Source organism: Fusarium vanettenii (assembly GCF_000151355.1).
Source record: "Fusarium vanettenii 77-13-4 chromosome 5 genomic scaffold NECHAsca_5_chr5_3_0, whole genome shotgun sequence".
NCBI lineage: Eukaryota > Fungi > Ascomycota > Sordariomycetes > Hypocreales > Nectriaceae > Fusarium > Fusarium vanettenii.
Window position 1 is genome coordinate 47,690 of NW_003315878.1, and position 22,906 is coordinate 70,595.

The 22,906-nt window shown below is 52.8% G+C and overlaps 4 protein-coding genes across 4 annotated transcripts; 2 read left to right on the forward strand and 2 right to left on the reverse strand.

Moving 5' to 3' along the window:
• Positions 1-671: 671 nt before the first annotated feature.
• NECHADRAFT_93446 (uncharacterized protein) lies at positions 672-3,422 on the forward strand (the record flags this gene model as incomplete). The annotated part of the gene is made up of 2 exons (XM_003050655.1): positions 672-3,363; positions 3,397-3,422. The coding sequence occupies 2 exons, from the start codon at positions 672-674 to the stop codon at positions 3,420-3,422; spliced, it is 2,718 nt and encodes a 905-aa protein (XP_003050701.1).
• Positions 3,423-3,826: 404 nt separating this feature from the next.
• Positions 3,827-5,669, reverse strand: NECHADRAFT_41898 (uncharacterized protein; the record flags this gene model as incomplete). Its single annotated transcript, XM_003051035.1, has 4 exons — positions 3,827-4,971; positions 5,062-5,199; positions 5,260-5,353; positions 5,550-5,669. 4 exons carry the CDS (start codon positions 5,667-5,669, stop codon positions 3,827-3,829), a joined length of 1,497 nt encoding a protein of 498 aa, XP_003051081.1.
• A 1,091-nt stretch (positions 5,670-6,760) lies between these two features.
• Positions 6,761-16,787, reverse strand: NECHADRAFT_100450 (translational activator GCN1; the record flags this gene model as incomplete). Its single annotated transcript, XM_003051036.1, has 7 exons — positions 6,761-7,163; positions 7,235-7,655; positions 7,829-7,879; positions 8,483-8,517; positions 8,629-9,153; positions 9,208-14,460; positions 14,514-16,787. 7 exons carry the CDS (start codon positions 16,785-16,787, stop codon positions 7,020-7,022), a joined length of 8,703 nt encoding a protein of 2,900 aa, XP_003051082.1. The 3' UTR covers positions 6,761-7,019.
• A 1,146-nt stretch (positions 16,788-17,933) lies between these two features.
• Positions 17,934-22,738, forward strand: NECHADRAFT_41135 (uncharacterized protein; the record flags this gene model as incomplete). Its single annotated transcript, XM_003050656.1, has 7 exons — positions 17,934-18,687; positions 18,742-19,453; positions 19,513-19,885; positions 20,135-20,232; positions 20,287-22,308; positions 22,362-22,425; positions 22,493-22,738. 7 exons carry the CDS (start codon positions 17,934-17,936, stop codon positions 22,736-22,738), a joined length of 4,269 nt encoding a protein of 1,422 aa, XP_003050702.1.
• Between the last annotated feature and the right edge of the window lie 168 nt (positions 22,739-22,906).

The following is a 22,906-nucleotide window of genomic DNA, read 5'->3' on the forward strand; positions in this document are numbered from 1 at the left end:
CTTGACATTGGACGTTGGCTGAACTAGCATGACAGGCTGCATGTCCTATGATGTGACAAGCGAGTCAAAGCATCAATCACCTCGAGACTTAAGAATCGCTCATTTACTCTGTTTAACCGCTTGCGGGTGTGACATCCTGAGAAGCCCCCGCGTCTACACCCTCTTCTTGGCTTTTGGCTTTGTCTTCAGGTCCCGCAATCGGACTGGCCTCTCTGGTTCTTGATTCCAGGGCAGGCAACTTCCATCCAGGATATAAGTGTGTGTGGTTGATCACGTTCCGAGCCGCACATCACCACCGAACATTGAAACGGCTCCCACACCAGGTATATGAGCCGGAGGCATTGTTGCACCAACCAGCCAACACCGACGGTTGCGTTCCTCAACAGTCCCAGCACGATAACCTGAAACTCTTCTGCAACCCGCCTACCCTGCACTCACAGAAACACTTTTTGGGTTTGCATCACGAAGCATTTTTGCTCCAACACGACTCTGTATCCCCCTGCCCTAAAGCCCTCAACATCGCAGCCGCAACTTCCACTAGGTAGATTCCGGGCATGTCCCTTTGACAGAGCAATATATTTTGTTCTTGGCCTTTCTCTTCTTCTTGTCTTTCAAATACCCATCAGATATACATTTTTTATTATTATTATCCCAATCTCCCCCCCTACATCATGTTTCCTTTTGACCACTCCGCCCTTCCGCAGCTCACAACCCGCAAGGCCTTTATCGGGGTTGATTTTCAACACGATTTCATAGCTCAGGATGGCGCACTGCCAGTCCCAGAGCCAGAGGGCCTCGTGGATAGAACTGTCAAGCTCGCCAAGGCGTTTCGGGATGTAGGAGATGTCGTTTGGATCCAATCGCAGTTTGAGGAGACCCGGCCTGTTTTCGAGGACCAAATTATCGCCACAGACAATAAGTCCCTGTTGCGTCCTTCTTCGAGGGGTCGAGTGAAGCTGCTCCCAGTCGAGGACCTCGACGTGGCTGGACCGCCAGACCCAGAGGCTTTCCTTAGCCACGAAGAACCTGTGTGCGTCAAGGCGGACACACCCGGCTGCCGCATAGCTGCGGCTATTGAAGAGGCATCGCAAAAGACGGACATCAAGTTAACAAAGTCGCACTATTCGGCATTCCAGACGACACAACTGTTGCGTATATTGCGTGCCAAGATGGTTATGGAGCTTTTCATCTGTGGTTCCTTGACCAATATTGGTGTCTATGCAACGGCACTCGATGCTGCGGGTCACGGCATGGCCATTACGATTGTCGAAGATTGCTGTGGCTATCGAACAGAGGGTAGAAAGGCATCGGCGATTGCGTCCTTGATCGAACTCACTGGCTGTGAGATTGCCTCGTACGAGGAGGTCCTGGAGAGCCTGCAGCCTAAGCCAAAGACCCCAAAGGCGTCGCGCAGCAAGGCATCCTCGCAACAGTCGAAGCGCATGGAATCATCACGAAACGTCAAGTCCAGAGTAGACGAGGACGTGCGCGACAAGAGTCTCTCACCATCAATCGTCAAGAACATTGCAGGCCTGCGATTAGCTTCAGATTCGCCAAGCCCCGCAGCGGCTGGGACTCAGCCTCAGAAAAAGGCGTCGACGACAAGCGCAGCTGAACGCCATGACTCAGAGGTCAAACCACCTTCGAAGACCGAGGAATCGAATGTCGTTTCTCAGACCAAAACATCAGAGACAAAGGACACAAAAGAGGTGCATGATGTTGGTGATGCGGTTACTATTAAAGGAGACGCTGGGAAGGTGGTTGAGGCCAAAGAAGAAGAGACACCAGCTCAGAAGACGACTAAAGACGAAGAGATACCATCTCAGGATACGAATAAAGGCAAAGAACAACCCAAAACACCAACAACACCACCCCAAGTAGATCCAGACATGACCCAGACCAAGACTCCAATGGAAAACGAAGAAGGCCATCTCCTGCAGAAGGGTCTCTGCGAGGGAGACACCGACATTATCGAGAACGTCCTTCCAGATACTCTTGTCGATGGCATCTTTGAGAAGCTACGCAACGAGGTCCAGTGGCAGCGCATGTCGCATCAGGGTGGAGAGGTTCCACGACTTGTGGCCGTCCAGGGCGAGGTTGGTGAAGATGGTACCATCCCAGTGTACCGTCATCCATCTGACGAGTCTCCCCCACTGTTGCCATTCTCTCCAACCGTTCAAGCCCTCAAGGCCGAGACGGAAAAGCATCTTGGCCACCCCCTGAACCACGTCCTGATCCAGTACTACCGTGACGGAACCGACTACATCTCTGAGCATAGCGACAAGACCTTGGATATTGTCCAGGGCTCTTATATCGCAAATGTCAGCCTGGGTGCTGAGCGAACTATGGTCTTCAGAACAAAGAGACGGGATAAGGACCCATCTCGAGACGAAGCCTCGCCAGCTGATCTGAAGAGGAAGATCCAGCGCGCCAGACTTCCACACAACTCTCTGTGCCGATTGGGTCTGAAGAGCAACATGAAGTGGCTACACGCCATCCGCCAGGATAAACGACCAAAGAGCCAAAAGACTCCAGCCGAGCTGGCCTACGAAGGCGGCCGAATCTCTCTGACATTCCGCCAGATCGGAACATTCTTGAACCGTGAAGAGACTCTCATCTGGGGTCAGGGTGCTAAAGCCAAGACGCGAGAGGACGCCCACGCTGTCATCAATGGCCAAACTGACGAGGCTATCGAGATGCTCAAGGCTTTTGGGACGGAGAACCACGCCACCGAGTTCGACTGGGATGCCCACTACGGCAAGGGGTTCGACGTGCTGCATATGAGCAACGCACCACGACTCTTTGCCTGTGGGGATTCAGTGGCCAACATGCGTGCCGCCCTCATGCTGGCAGAATACGGGGTGAACTACGCAAAGGGAAGCATCACGGCAGGCCCCGACTCTGGCCCATCCAATGCTGAGAGCGGCGCCATCAAGTTCACAGACAAGGACAAGTCAGCTGTTCAGGGTGACTTGGCTGTCATGTTGTATCTCGATGCACGCTATGGTATCGGCAAGCCTGGAAGCACCGCCCGAAGCCCAAAGGAGCTGGCTACCCAGTTCACCCGCTTCCAACGTGCAATGTCGGTCTTGGATGCCTGGCGCAGCTTGCCCAAGGACACTACCAGCGAGAAACGTGACCTCAAGTCCCTGAAGCACGAGCTCGAAGTCTGGGATGGTTTCGTCGCCGAGACTGAGGGAGCTTTCCTTGCTGGCTCGGAGCTGTCTCTGCCTGACTTTGCCCTCTGGCCTGTCTTGCATTCTATCGTGGAGGAATCGGGGCTGGAAGCTCTAGAAGGATTGGATAAACTGAAGGATTATTATGAGAGAGTGGCAGCAAGATCTAGTGCGAAGAAGGTTCTGGGTAAGGAGTCGACTCCTCCTCCTGCTCCTCAAGCTGAAGAGCCATCTACCACCACTTAGTTATGTCATGATCTTATCACTCTAGCCATGTTTTGTCTTTATTTGGAGGACTTGAGGCCATTGAACATAGTCGTTGAGATCACCTAGCTACTTCATGTTTGATATCCTACATTTTTGCTCGAATTGAGAGTTGACTCAAGTCACATTGCACTGGGTTTTGCGAATTTCTGTGAGAGGGGTGTATCGGTTGAGTGAGGTGAAGCCATAAACTACATCCGTGGAGCAGTTGTTCGTCTCATCTCACATACCTATGTTCAATTCAAGTCCTAGCAGAGGCTCGGACGAAGCAAGGGTCCAGCGGTACACCTCTATGTGGTCATAGCCAAATTAGTTTCAACGGGACTAATGATCCGGCTTGCGGGCCCGTAGTTTTCATCCATATTGATGCTTGCCGTGGACTATCATCAAGATGAGTCCCACGGCAGGGGGTATGTGCCGACCCAGTCCGCAACCTCGCTCCGTAGCTGTACGATCTCGGACTGTGTCTCGCCGTTGCCGAGATACTCCATGAAGTTCTTTAGCTTGCCTGGGTTCTTCTCACCCTTCTCCTCCGCCTCCTTTCGGGCCGCCTTATCAATCCGAGAGGTGATGGCGACGGCACGATCCACGACATCCGCAACACGGACAAAGTCATCTTCGTTGAAGCCGCGAGTGGTCATGGCTGGTGTGCCCATGCGGAGGCCACCAGGGACCAACGCTGACCGATCTCCTGGGACAGTGTTCTTGTTGGCAGCAACGCCGACCAACTCTAGCACACGCTCAACTCGACTGCCATCAATGCCCTGGGGCTTAAGGTCGGCCAAGACCAAGTGATTATCAGTGCCTCCACTGACAAGGGTGTAGCCTAGACCACCGTTGCCCTTGGGTTCGCTCAATCGCCTGGCAAAGGCCTTTGCGTTCTTTAGTACCTGGGTCTGGTACACCTGGAATTCTGGGGTTTGCGCCTGCTTCAGAGCCACGGCGAGGGCTGTGATAGTGTGGTTGTGAGGGCCACCTTGGTGACCGGGGAATACGGAGTTGTTGATTGGGCCCTCAAGGTCGTAAAGGATGTCTTCCTTGGTCTTGGGGTTTTGTTTCCGAACGCCTTTCCGGTAGAAGATCAGGGCTCCCCGAGGACCTCGTAAGCTCTTGTGACTGGTGGTTGTGACAATATCTGCGTAAGAGAAGGGGCCTGGGACAGCCTTAGCTGCTATTAGGCCGGAGATATGGGCGACATCGGCGAGTAGGTAGGCGTTGACTTTGTCGCAGATTTCTCGCATGCGCTGATAATCGATCAGTCGGCTATAGGCACTTGCACCGGCAACGATAATCTTGGGTCGGTAGATGGTTGCTAGTTCTTCGAGCTTGTTGTAGTCGATGTATCCAGTCGATTCGTCCAATCGGTAGGGTACTGTTTCGAAGTATTTTGAAACAGCTGAAATCTTTTTGGTTGGTGTTTGATAGCCATGTGATAGATGTCCACCATGAGGTAGGTCAAGGCCCATCAATCGATCGTGTGTGTTCATCAAGGCGGAGTAGACGTAGAGGTTTGCGGGAGCACCGGAGAGAGCTTGAAGGTTAAAGTTAGCAAGAGCCATTCAAAAACAAAGACTAGTGTGTACGAGACACCGGTCATGGACGAAGGGGAGAGGTTGCGAACCTTGGACGTTGACACCCCATGATTTGGGATCAAGGCCGAATGTTTCGAGAGCGCGCTGTTGACATAGACGTTCGGCCTGGTCAATGAACTCGTTTCCGCCATAGTATCGAGCACCCGGATAGCCTTCCGAATATTTGTCTGTCGAGGATATAAGTTAGACTTTGTAAGGTGAACACTGATACTGGTTGAGAGCCGTACTTTGCATCACACTGCCAAGAGCATCGAGAACAGCTTGGGAGGTGAAGTTCTCGGAGGGGATGAGGTTAATGAAGTGCTTCTGGCGTTTCTTCTCCTACTCCAGGGATTAGTAAAAGAGCGACGATACAAGGCTTGGGGTGGCATTATGGTGAACCTTTTCGATGATGTCGAAGACGGTGGGGTCAGCCTTGCCAAGGTGGGCTGAGAGTAGCTGTGTAAGGGCACAAGAGCGTCAGACCTCCAAGTTCACGGTAATACAATGGCTTTTAATCAATTGGACATGAACAAACCTGCTGCTGACTCTCGAGACTCAAGGAGGACGACGCTCGCGTGCACGTTGTGGTAACCGCAGCAGGCCTCGCGATGCCGCGCAGGACACGCGAGGTACCTCTCACGCCAGCAAGAGACATGGCGTGGTTGCGATCGGCGGATGACGGGAGAGAGGGTGAGAGAGCAAGAGGGAATGGAGCGCAATTGAGAGACAAAAAGGGGGTATCTTTTCGCACAAGAGGAGAGCCGCTTTGCGAGGCGACAAGACGGTGACTGTCTAGCGGCGCGCTCGCTCAGGACGTCATTGACTGTGACGATGGATGTCAGGACGGGACCTAGAAGGACGAAGGCGGAGGCGGAGGTGGGAGGTGGAGGAGGAGCCGACACCACCGCCGCCTTGGAACCTTGGAAGGAGGCTGCCAGAATGGCTCGACTTCAGCCAACGACAGCTACATGCAGGACAAGTACCTAGCGTATTCGCCTAACTTGATCCCCTGTCACAGCCTCTGAAAGACCATGTCTTGTGCTTAATGGGCTGAGAGCTCGCCTGGGACACAGCTGCTCCAGCGATACAGTCAACCTTAAACCGCTCCAAATACCCAAGGAAAAGGTACTCTTTTAGCAGCTCACACTCGCCTGTGCCACAGTGCTCCATGCCTGTGGCGGTGGGCCAAGACGCCATTACGTATAAAATTCTCGGTTCTGGTGGGTTATGGGGCTTCTTCTTTTCCTTCTTTTTTCCCTTATCAACTAAACTTGGGCGTGATGTGACCGCCAAGATAGCATATTGGTTCCTCCGCCTCGTGCGGGAGCATGCTGAAATGCCCTGGCACAAACTCACCACTCTTGAGAGGGCAATTTGAATGAACTGATCCAAGCCTTTGGTTGATCTTCTTGCATACTCTTTTCACGATAGCTTCATTGTGGATTTCAAAGCGTTGGCGTAGTTAGTGTAGAGTTAGCTCGTTCTTGTGAGGGTGCACTATTGTTCTTGCCTAGCTGTGTTGTGAATGCTTGGCGTTGTTGTCCATTTTGTCTGACTATGTTCAAAGTTATCCAGGCTGTGCGGCCTGGGTTTGAAACCAGTGCCCTCGCGTTGATGCAAGCTGTGCCCAACTTGATGCTATTCTACCATCTCTCAAGCATGGGCAGAAGTTCAGGGCAAGACAGCGACATGCATGAGCAACGACACTTTTGTGGAGTGAGAATGGCACAGCCCGCTTGTGAAAATGAAGCCAACCCGCACAACATTATTTTGAACACCTGTGGTACCGAGGACATATTGAGCAACAGCCGTGCTCACGAGAAGATGGGCATTGTGGAAAAACATCCAAGCATCCGAGCATCATCGATTCCATTTTTCAATGCTACATGCCAGAACCCCCGCCGGTACGACTGTAGAAACCAGAAGGGCGTAAAAAGAGACCCAACCCGTAGACTCCGAATGCAGCCTCCTCTCAAGACCGAAATGTTGTCGTTGTCCACACGGTTTACTCCTCGGCAAGGAGAGCATTTCGCTTGGCCACCGCACGCTCCTGCTTGCGCTCGCGGGCAGCCTTGTTCTTCGCACGCTTGGCATCCATCTCCTCCTGGAGAGCCTTCTCACGCTGCTTCTCGGCCTTGGCACGGTGGATCTGTTATCTCCGTGTCAGCAATCATCCCTCGTCATGGCCACCATGGCCGGGTATCATGGGGTAACACGTACGTGCTCAACCAGGGCACGCTTGTGCTTGAAGGCGTTACCCTTGCTGCTGTGGTACAGCTCGTGGTAGAGGTGCTTGTCGATCTTGCCGCTGGCACGGTACTTGACCAGAAGACGGCGGAGGACTCGGAGGCGGCGCATCCAGAGGACCTGGCTGGGCATACGGGCATCGGCAGTACCCTTGCGCTTACCGTAGCCACGGTGTCGGCCCTCTCGTCGGGCGAGGTTCAGCTCGCGGGCGCGCGATCGGGAGTGCTGGGTGACGGGCTTTCGGATGATGAGGCCATCGGCGATGAGCTTTCGGATGGTCTGGCGAGAGTTGGCGTTGGAAATCTCGCTCTGCTCGTTGGGGTCGAGCCAGATCTTGCGCTGACCGCAGCCGATGACCGACGAGGCCAGGCGCTTCTGAGTTCGCAGATTGACCCTGCAGTGAAGGAAGAAACACGAGTTAGCCACCAACTCCCTCTGATATCGATGATGAATTTTTGGCTTCGAGATCGCGGCGACGGCATCAGAAGCATCTGCTCCCAGCGCAGTCCTGCTTCCATCTCCCCCAATATCGCATCCTCGTTGTGCTGATCGATTCGGACAACTTACATCTTGATTGTCGTTAGTGGTGGCCGGTCCTCGATGGATGTTGGATGAAGACTGAGAGGGGTTTGCGAGGCCAGAATTTCTCCTTGGGTTTGTGGGTTCACTTGCGCTAGACCCTTTCAGTTGCACTAAGCGAGGGCTGTTCTGGGTCATGAGTCACCGCCGAGCGATTCACGTGACCATTTTACTGCCACAGGGCACTCTGGGAAGGTGGGGTGGGAAATGCGATATCCCCCTGCCCCAATCAGAATTACCTACCTATTCATGAGATCAAATTGACTTCATTGTCATGAGGCGAGTTTGAGCTCGGAGTATTGATATTGCTGTGCTATTTCCTAAGCCATTGAATGCATTCATTGAGCCATAAAGAAATGCGAACGCTGTAATTTTCTCTATATTTCTGTCAATACATCAATGTTTGTGTGTGTTACAACAAGCATGCGAGTACAGCATGGCCTTGGCGTGGACGACAAGAGCTCGAAATTCATCGTGGTGAAATTCGAGGACATGGTGGTGGGGCAGTTTCAAAGGACACACACAACTGGGCGATCATGAACAACGGCGATATCCACATGGAACTTATGCTCGTGCATGGATCAGCATTATTCCCAGCACTATTCCTCAAGACAAAGCAACAGATGCTTGACAACAGCTTACATGGGGTCAAATCCAAACACCTGGATGTGACTGTGCTGCATTGATTCATAGCTTTTCATCATGGTCTAACATAGGTAAGATGCCAGAGCCTTGGTTCATGGCACACTTGCTCCCGGAGATGTTCATGAGAACGCCTCGCTTCCCACATCCACCTTTCCAACACTCCAAATCTCCTTTTCGTCCTCTGCCTCGTCGTTTGATAGACCAAGTCCTCCCTGTCCACCTTCCGCTTCACGTCTCTCGCGAGCTTGTGAGCCCAGTCTCATGGCAACACGCTTGAAGTAGTCTCCCATGCTCCTCTTGGTGTTGGCAGGCAGCTCCGCTCCGGACCCAGCCATGAACTTGTCAAAGATGCGGCTCTCCTCGTCCGCCACGCTGAACAGCTCCACAAATGCCGCCTCCGCCGCCAACTTGACGGGGATGACAGGGTCTCTAACACTTGCAAAGATGGGCTGTGCCAGGAGGGCCACGTGGGGTCGGACCATTTCCATGTCGCTGCGGCTCACCGTGCGAACAACCACCAGCGCAAGTCGACGAGAGTCGGTTGCATTGCCTGGCTGGATGATGGACGCAAGGGCCTCGAAGATTCCCTTGGTAGTCTCATAGCTCTTGGGCGCATCTGAGAGTAGATACTTGCCTGTAGCTAGGATGCAGTTATCTGCCACAAAAACCTATTCATGAATGTCAGCTAACAGTCTACTTCGAACTCGTTCGTCTTCACTTACGTTCTTGTTTACAATGCCCTGGGACAGTAGTTCAGGCAGTTCGTCGATCAAAGAGTTTTGGAGCAGGGCCTCTGGGGATTCAACAAGGACGGCATTCAGAGCAAGCACAGACGAGGGGGTGAAGTGTGAGGTAACCACCCGGTTCTTGAGCAGACCTGAGGCGGCTTCTTCAGGAACGTTCTTGATGAGGGCACCCAACAGTTTGGCGTTGGTGATAGTCATGGTGTCGTCCCTCTCGTCTGTGTCCATGTCGATCAGGGACAGCACAGCCGCTCGAGACGCTTCTCCCATGTTGGCACCGGCCTTGCTGATGACCTCGTACAAAGCCTTGAGCATTGCAGTCTTGACACCAGGATCGGCAGTCTTCGATCCAGTGACAAGTTCGGCAATCAGGGGATCGATACGGGGCGTGTACTTGATCAGGGTACCCAATGCCTTGGCAGCCCTTGTCCTCAGCGTCTCGCTCGACGTATCGGCGAGAGACTTGGCAAATGTACGCTGAAGTTGGGGCAAGAAAGGCTTGAGTGCCATTGGCATCTTCTCGAGGAGATTGTTGAGAGTGAGAAGAATGGCCGACTTGACTTCGGTGGCGCGTTCTGAAACCACTCGGATGAGAGGACCAGTAATCTGGGTCACGAAGGGCTTCAGCGAGGCCTCACTAGTTCTGTCGACAATATCGGCGATACCAAGAGCAGCCTGGACTCGTTGCTCTGCAGTACCGTTCATCAAGCCTTGCAGGAAGATGGGGAGAACGGCGTTGATGCCCTTGGGCAGCTCGAAACCACGCAGGTTCGCTCCTGGGACACCAATACGCTGGAGAGTTTGGCGAGTGGAGATAACAAGCGACTCCATCTCCTCCTTCCGCAGCTTCTTGGTAAATCCGCTGAGTGCTGTCCAAGAGGACTTGACAACATCCTGGTCTCCATCATCGAAAGAGTTGAGCAGTGACCGGATAATGTCCTGGTTGTAGCGGGAGTAGTCCACGCTGGCGGCAGAGAAGAAGTTGCCCAGATGGCGGGCTGTAGCTGCTCTCCGACGGTGATCCTCGTGCTTGAGGAGTTGTAGAAGGACGTTCATGACCGTGTTAAGGCCATCGTACTCATCAATGGACTGAATAACTGTGTCGAAAGAAGTTGCCAGCTCTTCACGAAGATCATCCTCCTTGCAGTTGATCTCGTTGTCCATAAGCGAGTTGATGATGTTAGGCAGGCGTCTGTTCATCGCAGGGCCAGCAACCTTGGATAGAGAGGCCAGGGCCTTGGCATCGAATGCCGAGATGGGAGGTGTTGTGAGCGTAGGGATAAGGTTGGGCAAGATGATGTTTGATCGTGTTGTCTCGGTGAGTAGCGTGAGGAGAGCCGACAGAGCATTGTCTGCCTCGTCTTCCGACCGGAGGAGGTTGAGCAAGAAGGGAAGCACTTGGTCGACAGCCCGCTTGCCAAAGATCTGCTGGAGAGAGTCGAATGCTTCGGCAGCAGCCTCTCGGACGTCCTCATCAGAGTCCGTAAGTGCTGTGCGAACGACGGAGATGAGTGTCTTCTCATGATCTTCGAGAGCTTCGGGGGAAGCAGATGAGATCAACTCTCTCAGAGCAAGGCAGATACCTTGCTTAGCATCAACATCGGTCGATGTCTGAAGACCTTCCTCCAAAGTGGGAAGGAGGCTTGCCAAAACACCATCTCCTGCTTTGCGGATAAGCTCTCCAAGGGCGTTGCTGGCAATGACCTTGTGCTCCATGTTGGAGCTTCCCAGGCGCCTGATGAGAAGTTGTGTAAGAGTAGGCACAAGCTCCTTGAGAGTTCTCGGGCTGTGCACAAGGACCTTCCAAACCGAAATGGCGGCTGACCGGACAGCTCCAGCAGTGTCGCATCGGCAGACATACAGGGCAGAGAGAATCTTGTTACGCTTCTCTTCTCCAAGGGATTCCTTGAGAGAAGCACCCGCCTCCTTGGCGTTCTCGTCAATTTCATCGTCAGCCTCTGTGCCAGCCTTGATGCCTGTGAGGTTGAACAGAAGATCACCCACAAGCTCAACTGAGCTCAGTCGGATTCTGTAGCTGTCATCTGCAAGACCTCGCTCGAGCTCTGGGAGCAGGAGATCGACGGCACGAACCGCAAAGTTCTTCACCAGCAAGCGACCAGCACGGAGAGCAGTCTCGCGAATTGACTCAACGTCGTCAGCAAGACCCGCGAGAATAGGCGGGACAATACGACCGAGGTAGGACGAGAAACTGTTGCCAAAGCAGACGGGAAGGAAGATGAAGAGAGACATGAAACCTTCGCGAACGGCGGGCTTCGAGGACTCGACATTTTGAAGAATAGTTGGCAGAGTCTCCTCCAACCTTGATGTTCCCAATCCAGCAAGGACCTCGCTGAGAGCCTGGGCAGATCCCAGTCGGTCGCCGGCGCCAGTGTCGGACTTGAGGGTTTGCATCAGGCCGGGGATAAGATCGGGTAGGGTATCCTCGCCAAGCTTCTCGACCAACGAACCGAGTGCTCTGGACGCTGTAGCTCGGGTGGTGGGAACTGGGTCGACAACAGCAACTTTGAGGCCAGCCACCAGTACAGGAAGGTGCATGACGACGTCCTTCTTCTCGGTCAAATGAGCCAGACTGCCAATGACCTGGGCTGCCTTGCGCTTGGTGTTGGAACGGTCACCCAGACCACGCTGCAGGATACGAGTGACCAGTGCAAGAGATGGTGCATCAAGGTAATGGACGAACTGGACCTTGATGAGGGAATCAAGAGCCTCGTCAGTGTACTTGGTAGGGTCACTGAGAGCCTTGAGAATGATGTCGACCAAGCTCTTGATTTCGGGGTTGTTGATGACTTCACCGAATCTCTTCAAGCTTCGGTTTGCTGCGGACCTGACCTCCTTGTGACTGTCGTTCAGTACACCAGTAAGAGGAGGGATAATATCGGGCAGACTGTTGGCGAGCTGCTGAGGATCAAGGTACGCCATGGCACCAAGTAGATCACAGGCGCCCTTCTTACTCCTCCACTGCTGTTCCTCAAGTCCTTCCAAGAGAGTCGGCATGATCTGCTTGACACCGTAAGAACTCAGCTTTCCAAAGCATGCCTTTGCTGCTGCCAAACAAGCATCTCTGACATTGGCATTGCTGTCACCAAAGCCTGTCAGCAGTTGGGGCACGACCTGGATGACGTATGGCTCAAATAGACGCCCAAGTAGTGTTGAGAGAAGCTCATATGCCAGCAGTGCAGCTTCGCGCTGGTTTGCCTCCTTCTTGTTCTCCATCGCGTCAGTGAGAGTCGAAAGGATGCGATATTCACGGAGGGATGAGATTCCTCTGCCCATGACAAGGCCAGCCAAACCATACGCCGAACCACGCTGAACGGCGTACTTCTTGGAGCTGAGTAGTTGCTCCATGATTTGCCCAAAGTACTTGGATGACTGGTCGGGGCAGGCCCGGATGAGAGGAGGTAGACATTCAGCGATAGCATATTGCACGGTCTCGGAGGGCGTACTCAAAGTTGCCACGAGCCGGTCAATGACAGTTGGGATCTTGGGGTCGCCAGGAGTCAGATGGCGAGCCAATGCACCGTACATGATGATGACGGCCTCATTGACGCGATCGGCGGCCTCGCTGTTCTTGTCTGGCTGCTCAAGGGTTTGCTCAAACTTGGCCATGAGATGATCGAGAATTCCTTTGCCGTGAATTTCGATGGCACGGATCGAGGCATCTAGCATCTCACTTCGAACTGAGCTGTGTTTGTCTCCCAGGGGGCCATTGTCAATTAGGAAATCAAAGAAGGCATCCAACTGATCAGTCTTGATGACTGGAGCAAGCTCCTTGAATGCAGTCGCGATGCCATGTCTGCCCTCCCAAGGGTCAGACAAATCCATCTTCTTGGGCATTCCGAACTCGTCGAGTTGCTGAACTCGAGGCTTCGCAAGTTCCTTGTAGGTGGATTCCAATTGTGCGATCACAGCCTCCAAGGACTCGTTGTGCAGACCAGCGGCTTCAGAGGTGGCTCGGGCAGCAGCACGACGTAGCTGAGCATCCTTGCTTTCAACGAAGGGCAACATCTTTAGTGGGACCTCAGCTGTGACCTCGAAACCGCTCTCTTCCCAGATCTCACGGCCCAAATCTTGGTTTTCATCCTCATCGTCGTGGCAGGCGAGCCAAATCTCGTCAGAGTACCCAAGCTCGCTCATATCAACTTCGGCACTGATGGATTGCAAGACGGTCGATCGGACGTTAGTTTCGGGCACCAATGCGCCCTTGGCTAGGACGATCATCTCCTCGCGGTTCATGTTCGGTGCGATGCATCGACACATGTCAGCAAAGCAGTCCTTGATGAGCTTGTAATGTTGCGTGTATGCCTGCATGGAGCTGATGAGAACTAACAGGAGCTCAGCTCGGGGGACGGCTTCATCAACACAAATGTCTGTGTGGAATGACAGGAATTCAATGGCCAAAACAAGCTGGGCATCTGCATCATCGGTTGTGCTGCCAACTCCTCCTTTTCGCAGGACATCCAAGACCAGCGGCAAGGCATAGATGAGGGACACGGAGTCGAATGGTCGTTGCTCACCGGCAAATCGCAAACGATACAGCACTCTTGTAATCAAGTCCTCGAGGGGTTCTTCCTGGTAGTTTTCTTCCAGTGACACATCTCGAAGTCTCAAGGCTGCCACTCCGATAAAGGGTCTCATCGAACCAAGCCGCTCAGAGACCTTCTCAGAGCAAGTGATGTATGCCAGGGGGGCTACATCACCAGTGATCAGGTTGGCACCTGCATCCATGACACCAATGAGCAGTGAAACCGCAGTACCGAGCCACTGGGTCGCATCCGTCGGAGGGCCGGTTGCTAGGCTCTTGATGATGCCAATACCACGCAAAAGCCGTGCCTCGACTTCACGGAGCGATTGTCGGATTTGGCTCTCCTTCTTGAGCTGTGCATTGACCTTGGCAGTTTCATCAGCAGTGAGCTTCTTCTGCTGACCCTTCTTCTTGTCAAGTTGGCTTCGCAGTTCCTCTTCCCATTTGAGGATATCGTAGTCCTTGTTGTTCTTGTTCACAACTTGCTGGGCTTTCTTAGCAAGCACGTCGACAAAGCAGGTGCCCTCGGGTGTTCTGAAGATAGCCGCTTCGACAGGGCCGACATCATGGAGCTGTTCGACAGCAAGATCTCGACTGATGACCTCCAACAGACGTGGAATGATCGTGTCAGGTGCAACGAAGGCCAGGTCGGCTGCCGCGTTATATGCAGCTTTCTTGACAACGTCCGACTATAGGTTTTGGTTAGACTTTCAACAGCAAGTTAGGGATGGTGTAATCAAACCTTTTGGTCAAAAGAGGTCTTGTTGTCAATTTCCTCCAAGAGCTTATTCTGGTACTTTCGAACAAGTTCTCCGGGGTCCAGTTCCATGCGGAGACACAGGTCAATCCAGCTCGCTCTTGGGATCAACTCTGAGCGTGCTAGCACCAGAAGACTGTTTGCCTGAGACTCAAGGTCTTCTGTGGCAATGCTCTGGCCAGACTTTTCCAAGTCCTTCGGGGTCAAGCAGATGGCCTTCACAACATGGACCAAGTTGTGAGGATCGATCGAATGATCCTTGTCACGAGACCCAAAATGCTCCAGATGATCCCAAAGGCCATTGATGATAAGCGTCGAGACACGCTTCGGGTTTCGAATGTAGAGACCGGAAAGGGCCTTGGAGGTCTCTTGTTGGATCGACGGAGGAACATTGTGGGCGGCGATTTGATGAATGATGGCCTCTGACCATGCAAGCGCGACTTGGCTGTCGACACCCTGCTCCAGGCTCTCAAAGGCCGAGGTCAAAGCACGCGCAAACCATCTAAGGTCCTCTTCGGCCGTGACTTTGGAGTAGATTCGATGATTGAGCAGGAATGAAGGCTTGGGGTCCACAGAGAGAGAGTGCTTAACCACGGAAGCTTTAACCAAAGCCGAGTCGGCAGGCGAATCAGGGAACAAGCGCCGGACATGAGGAGTCACGGCTGTTAGAATGTAAGCACCGACAATGAGGCCATTCTGCGCAGCCGTAGCTGCATTTGTAGTGACCTCATTGAAGGTTGTGATTATCTTTGGTATCACAGCCTCAACGAAGGCGGACATTCCAGGAGATGCGGTTTGAGCCTCAGCGAGTGTCTGCAAGATATAACCCACACGGAGAAGCCAGCACTTTCGAGAAGGAGCCTTCTTGTCCGCCAGGCCTTTGGCAATGGGGTCCAGAACAGCCTTGGGTATCTCGCCCTCGTTGTCGAGAATGAAAGCCACGGCCCTTGCCAGAGCCAAGGTCTCTGCTGCCAATGCACCGTCATTTCCTTCTTTGCCGGCAACAACGGACACAGCATTGACAATTTTATCGGCGCTTGACTTTGAAAGCGGGACAAACTCAAGCATTTGCGCATGCATTATGCGTTGGTCCGGGGATGCGAGCTTCCCCGACTTCAGGGGGGTCGCAATCTCATTGGTGATCTTCTCTAAAGATGCGTCGTCATTGCACCTATTCACGAGGGTCCGGAAAGCATCCAAAGCACCAGCGCGAATCGCTGCATTGGTTGACTTGACGTTCGATAAGATGGGCTTCAGCAGTTTTTGCTCAAGCACCTTGGAGAGGTCAAAGCTCTCGGGGAGACTGCGAACGAGCGGTGTAAGAACCCCGCCAAGGATGACTTCGGGAGCTCGCAGGAGGCCTTTCTCGAGGGCCGGGATAAGTTCTTTTGAAACCTCGTCGAGTGTTGCAAAGGAAGTGAAGAAGTCGGCAAATCCTGGAATCAAGTGCTCCGAAATAGCAGTCCGAGAGCCAATGAGCTCCCTGGAGAAGAACTCATAATATTTGGGCTTGAGAGAATCAAGAACAGGGCGAAGGTGTTCCTTCCGAGCAGAGACCCCAGCAATAATACCTAGCAAGATAGCATTCCTTGGGGTAGACTGAGCTCCCTTCGTAGCAAGAACATTGACAGCATCGGATAGCCGTTTCTCACTGGAATCAGGGTTAGACAGAAGCTTCCTCAAGCCTCTTCTTGTGACGATGACGGCAGAGTGAACAACGGATTTCCTGGAAACCAGCTGGTGACACTTGTCCAAGGCATCGGCGTCGGTCAGGAGGATATCTGTAGAGAATTGGTCCCACAGTGAGGCATCGAGGTGTTGCATGAACAGACTGCACCATTCTACCAAGACGAACGCGCTTGTAGGAGCAATGCCATGCTTCTGGCTTTCCTTGCGGATGGCGGCGATGAGTGGGGAGATTGTCTTGGAGTCAACACCGGCCGAAACCAGGGCAACAAGGCATCGCTGAACAGAAAGACGAGACTCTCTATCGGCATAGTAGGCGTATGTTCCAAAGAACAGCTGGAGAAGACGGGAAATCGAGGAGGGGTCGAGGGCTACAGAAGAAGGGTTAGTTGGCTGATCGGAGCTCGTCACACGACAGGACCAGGCTTGCGCACATTTCTGAGTGAGCTTCTCTTCGATTGTGCGCAGTTGAGCTATTCGGATCGCGGTCGAGGACGAAGCCAGAGCCTTCTTGACGGCGGCAATGTCCAGGTCGGGCGAGGCGCCAGAATCGGAGGAGTCAACTTTAGACATGCTGGAGATCGGAGACGGAAGTGGGCGTCTGCAGTGATGAACTCATCTGGGGCTACCAGAGCTCGCAAACGCCGGACTTGAGGCGTAGGTCCTCGATCGAGGGAGGAGGAAGGGGGGGGTCGTGGAAATTCGGCGATGGTATTATTGGTGGTGGTTTTGGAATTTTCGGGCACCAAATTGGTCGGAGTGAAGATGGAAATATCGAGATGGACTGACCCCACGTTGACCAGAGTGTCCAGCAGCGCAGCGCAGCTCACTCACATCCGTACCTTACCTAACAGGGCTCGCCGGGAGGATAGAGCTCGAGGGTTGCTTGGTTGTAGTGGGGTTTGGAGCCCTGAGGATGCCCGTGTCTGACGAGGCAGGCCCGGGCCAGTCGCTGTCAGCTCCCCGCCATTCAATAGGTACATCAGAGAGGGCACAGGGGTGAGCTCATCCTCGCTCAAGGGTAGCTTCAAGGATGTAATAACAATGATAATAATACTGGAGATAAAAGAGCTCTAGAGATTTATTCTGCTAAGAAAGATTTCATCTTTGGTTTTTGTATATAAATCACTATGTCACAACAGCAGTATTCGAGGGCTGTCTGCTCTGCTGTCCCATTTGTCGTCTGATGTATTCCTTGAGCCGTGTGGCGGCAGAGTCAATGGCATGGGCCGGGCTACCGTAAACTCGAACCCACTCAACTCCCGTCTCTAACCCGACCAGTTTACTCACACACTGACACAAGAAACGGTCTTGCTGCAGCTGTGCATTGGACTCTGGAAATCAAACCGATCGGCACCGTTTGCCAAAACCTTGAGCTCATACTGTTGTCCTAATATCCTTCCCTTCTACAACTTGTTTTAAGAGCTTGAGCAGCGCCTGAGCAGCACCTCGAGGTCCACCGATCAAAAGCCCTTGCGTCACATCCTCTCCACCAACCGACCTTACTCTCGCACTCTTTCTTCAGCCTGATCTAAACTTGAAACCCCAGATCTTTGATCCTGCACGCCGCAAGGCAAAATACCCCTTTGACACTTATCGTCCCTACATTTCCCCTGCAGCCTGCCATAAGATATTCGCGCCAGAGCATCCGTCACAATTTTCCCTTGACTGGGACCTCTCACTCGCCACTCTTCCTCTTCTCCTTGGGCACCGCCCATCATGGCTGGCGCAAAGAAGAAGAAGAAGCCCGCCGCTAACCCTGCCCGTGGCTTCGCGACCACCTCCATCGCTTCCAAGCCCAGGCCTGAACTCTCCGAGTCTGATTCGAAGCCTGCGAGCGCTGCTGCCAAGGGCCCAGGTGCCCCTCCATCGACGCAGAAAGATGCCCCACCATCGTCGACTGCGACTCCTGGTGACGCGACTGCCAGTGCTGCTACTCAGGAAAAGCCGCTGAGCCCTGAAGAGTTTGAGAGGCAATTGGAGGAATCCGAGCTTCAGCTTCTTGTTGAAAAACATGCTAGCAAAACAAAGAGGGATGCTCAGCGCCAGAGAACTCGACTGGATACGGACCGTCGGCTTCTCCGTGGCCAAGCGGACTCGGTGAATAGCTTCAAGTGGTTGCCCCAGGAGCTGATGGATCACATCCTCGACATGATCCAAGCTGAGAGTCGCTTTTCATCCTCCAGCTTAACCTCGTCCGAGAATGGCGGTGCTGGAAAGATGCCTCCCGAGGAAGACATGATCACTCGACTCTGGACTTTGCAGCAAACGCTCTCCGCCGCCGAATTTCCCACTGAGCGTGTTGCGGCCGTGATACGTTACATACTGGACATCTCGCCAAATGTATCACCCACAAACAGAGACTCGATCTGGGGCCTTGAGGAAGCTCTCGATTGGCTGGCTCGGGAATGCCCCCTTGACGAGTTGCCCTCGTACGAGCCCAAGTCGAAGCCCATCCCTAGAAGTACTACTGGTTTGTTTCTCGACCCCTGAACCACCTGCCATGCTCTGACTGAATCTGGCATAGAAACTCCTCAGGAAAGCCCAGTTCCTACTCGATCAAGCACTCCTCGCCACTTTGAGTCAAAGAACGGCCGCAAGGGTAAAACTGCCGGCATCGGCCGACCGGCTAAGACCGCAGCCAAGAAATTGGTTGTCACTTGCGATAGTGATATCGAACCTGACGAGCTTGTTCCAAAGTATCTGGAGACTAAAGCCAAGCTTCTGGAGTTCGAGCGTGGCTACCATCGGTTGGACAAATCGCAGGCTGCTGATGTTGACGAAGAGCTTGCTGTCGCAAAGCTTGAAGCAAAACTCAGAAAGATTGAATCTGATGTGTTGTTTGACAAGTACGAAGCCGAGCAACTATGGAAAGCTCAGAAAATCAACTTGGAGAAACAGCTTGCAGCCGCAAAGAAGGAGGCCGAGGCACAGGCAGAAACACAGATGGAAGCTGCTTTAACGCCGGATGAAACAGCGCCGGAAAAGACGGATGAGGACGAAATCAACGACGAAGCGAATCGGATCGCTGCTGAGATTCTGGCTGAGGCGAACGAAGACGACGACGACGACATAGGGGGACTATTTGCCTCCTTACCCCAGAACGAAGTCGACGCCAGCACTGGAGAGAGCCGCACTGTTGTAAATTCAGCCGACGGATCCAAGGTCGTGATCCGGGACTTTGGAAAGTGGACAGGAGTCAGTCCCAGGAGGGCTTTGGAGGAGGCCTGTCGCTCAAGGTAAAACCTAACGGCCTTTTGTTTCAGAGGCGAATATTCTTGCTAACTATGAAATGCAGAGATGCGACGGCGAGAGTCTCGTACATCGTTGTATCGGATGTATCTTTTGCGAACCGTTACTCGTTGGATATTTTCTGGACGAAAGCACAAGAACTGCCGTTCCCGGCTACCTCGTCCGATGTTGAGATTATTGCTGATCCCTTCCACTTCACCTTCACCATGACCGGCATTGCTACACCGGACTCGAAGCAGTCTGAGGCTTACATCTCCACGGCAGCTCTGTTCTATACTTTCAGTGGGAATCCCAAAGAAGAGAAAGTCGGCCTTAGGCTCCCACATGTGTGGAAGGATTTCTGGACCGAGCTTGCTGAAGCCAGGAAAGCTCAAATCGATGAGCAAGACAGAGTCGTGGTTAAAGACTTAAGAGCATTAGTTCGCCAACGACACGATCAAGAGCTTGAAGACGGCGTCATAATCCAAGGAGCATTCAGGGGCAGGGGTAGCAAAACCCTGAACGACTCTGGTGACGATGCTGGCCAGGATCGTTCAAGACAGAACGCTACTAACGCAGAGTACTACCAAAGAATCTGGGCAGACAAGTCCAGTACCCGCAAATTCCAAATGATGCTGGTGAGAAAGGCTACGAGCTTCTAATTCTAGCAGAAACTGACGAGTGAATAGCAATCCCGAATGCAGCTTCCCATGTGGCACTTCAGACAGCAAGTGCTGGACGCTGTCGATGGACACCAGGTCGTGATTGTTTGTGGCGAGACCGGCTGGTATGATACCCTTCCCTCATAACCCCGAACCGGCATGAACTAACCATCATATAGCGGCAAGAGTACTCAGGTCCCATCATTCTTGTTGGAGCATCAGCTGTCGCAGGGAAAGCCCTGTAAGGTGTACTGCACAGAGCCTCGACGTATTTCTGCAATCTCTCTTGCTCGCCGAGTGAGCGAAGAGCTTGGTGAAAACAGAAATGACCTTGGCACCAACCGGTCTCTGGTTGGCTACTCGATTCGGCTGGAGGCCAAAGCCTCGAAAGAAACGAGACTGGTGTATGCGACCACTGGTATCGTGATGCGAATGCTCGAAGGCTCAAATGACCTCCAAGAGGTAACGCATCTGGTGCTCGATGAAGTTCACGAACGATCGATTGACAGCGACTTCCTCTTGATTGTTTTGAAAAAGCTTCTCAAGCGCCGGAAGGACTTGAAGGTTGTCCTGATGTCAGCTACGGTTGATGCTGAGCGTTTCTCGGCGTATCTAGACGGAGCGCCTGTTCTCAACGTTCCTGGACGAACCTTTCCAGTCCAGGTCCGCTATCTCGAAGATGCTGTCGAACTTACTGGATATACGCCAGCAGACTCTCAGCCGGACAAGATGGTCGATATCGACGACGACCTGGCTGAGAGCGAAGGGGAAAACCCAAAGAGCGATGTCTCGAAGAGCTTGACAGGATATTCGTCGAGGACACGATCGAGCCTGGCCCAACTTGACGAGTATCGCATCGAGTTTGACTTGATTGTTCAGTTAATAGCCCACATTGCAGTCGACGATGATCTCCAAAACTATAGCAAGGCTATCTTGGTATTCTTGCCAGGTATTGCAGAGATCCGTACTCTCAATGATATGCTTCTTGGAGATCCAAGGTTCGCCAAAGAGTGGCTTGTCTATCCCCTCCACTCCAGCATTGCTACAGAGGATCAAGAATCGGCATTCTTGATCCCACCTCCCGGCATACGCAAGATTGTTCTTGCTACCAACATCGCAGAGACAGGTATCACCATTCCCGATGTCACCTGTGTGATAGACACTGGCAAACATCGTGAGATGCGATTCGATGAGAGACGACAACTGTCACGCCTTATCGATACATTCATCTCGCGCGCAAATGCCAAGCAAAGGCGTGGACGAGCCGGCCGAGTGCAAGAGGGACTTTGCTTCCACATGTTTACCAAGTATCGCCATGACAACTTGATGAGCGATCAGCAGACCCCTGAAATGCTCCGACTCTCCTTGCAAGATCTTGCGATCCGAGTCAAGATCTGCAAGATAGGAGGAATTGAGGAGACCCTAGGTGATGCCTTGGATCCCCCATCTGCTAAAAACATACGTCGCGCCATTGACGCTCTCGTCGACGTTCGTGCTTTGACGCAAGCCGAAGAGCTGACACCGCTTGGACATCAACTAGCTAGACTGCCTTTGGATGTTTTCTTGGGAAAACTAATTCTACTTGGAGTCATCTTCAAGTGTCTGGATATGGCCATCACCGTTGCTGCTATACTATCCTCCAAGTCACCCTTCTCGGCACCGTTTGGCCAGAGAGCGCAAGCAGACAACGCGCGCATGCTTTTCAGAAGAGGAGATTCGGATCTTCTCACCATTTACAACGCATATCTAGCGTGGAAGCGAGTGTGCCAGTCTACTGGTGGCGGTGGAAAGGAGTTTCAATTCTGTCGAAAGAACTTTTTGAGCCAGCAGACTCTGGCCAATATAGAGGATCTCAAAGGACAGCTTCTTACATCTCTTGCAGACTCTGGGTTCCTATCCCTCACGGAAGAAGAGAGGCGAACGCTTTCACGGGCTAGATTTTCTGGTGGCCGTGGACGGCGACACCAACACTTTTTCGAGATCCCACGCAGAGTCAACCTCAACAGTGACAATGACGTGGTTTCAGCTTCTGTTATTGCATGGAGCTTCTACCCCAAGATTCTCGTGAGAGAAGCACCGGGGTCCAAGGGGTTGAGAAACATTGGTACGAACCAATCCATCAGCCTCCACCCATCGTCTGTCAACCGAGGTCGCCTTGATCTCAGATGGTTGTCCTACTATCACATTATGCAGTCCAAGACGTAAGCCTTCAACTATGCATCTACTTGATTGACGAGCTAACATTGAATTACAGGGTGTATCACGCCCACGAGGCTACGGCCGTGGAACCCTTCGCAATCGCCCTCTTGTGCGGCGATGTACGATGCGATGTAAGACCCCATATTTCAGCTGATGCCTTTGATCTAGTACTAATGCCTCTGCTAGATGTATTCTGGAGTAATTGTCTTGGACGGAAATCGAGGTCGCTTCGTTGTCCCAGACTGGAAGACGATGCTCGTTATCAAAGTTCTCCGAACTCGCCTGCGCGAGGTTCTGACCAGGTCTTTCAAGCAGCCGGGCAAGCTGCCCACTGCCCAGCAGGAGAAGTGGCTCGACGTTTGGCAGAGAATCTTCACGCAGGATTTCGGGCAGGATAGATCGGTTGCAACTGGGTTGGCAGTCAAGGCGTGAGTTTGAGTGGCTAGGTAGGCATTTTGATGGATTTGACCACTTTGTTTGTTGCATTCACGGGGTCTCAGACATAGAGGATATAACTGGTTTTCAAGGGAAAAGGAAAGGCAAGTCATGTTAAAATAGATACAATGCATTAGACGTTTTTGAAGGTATAATACTAGATAA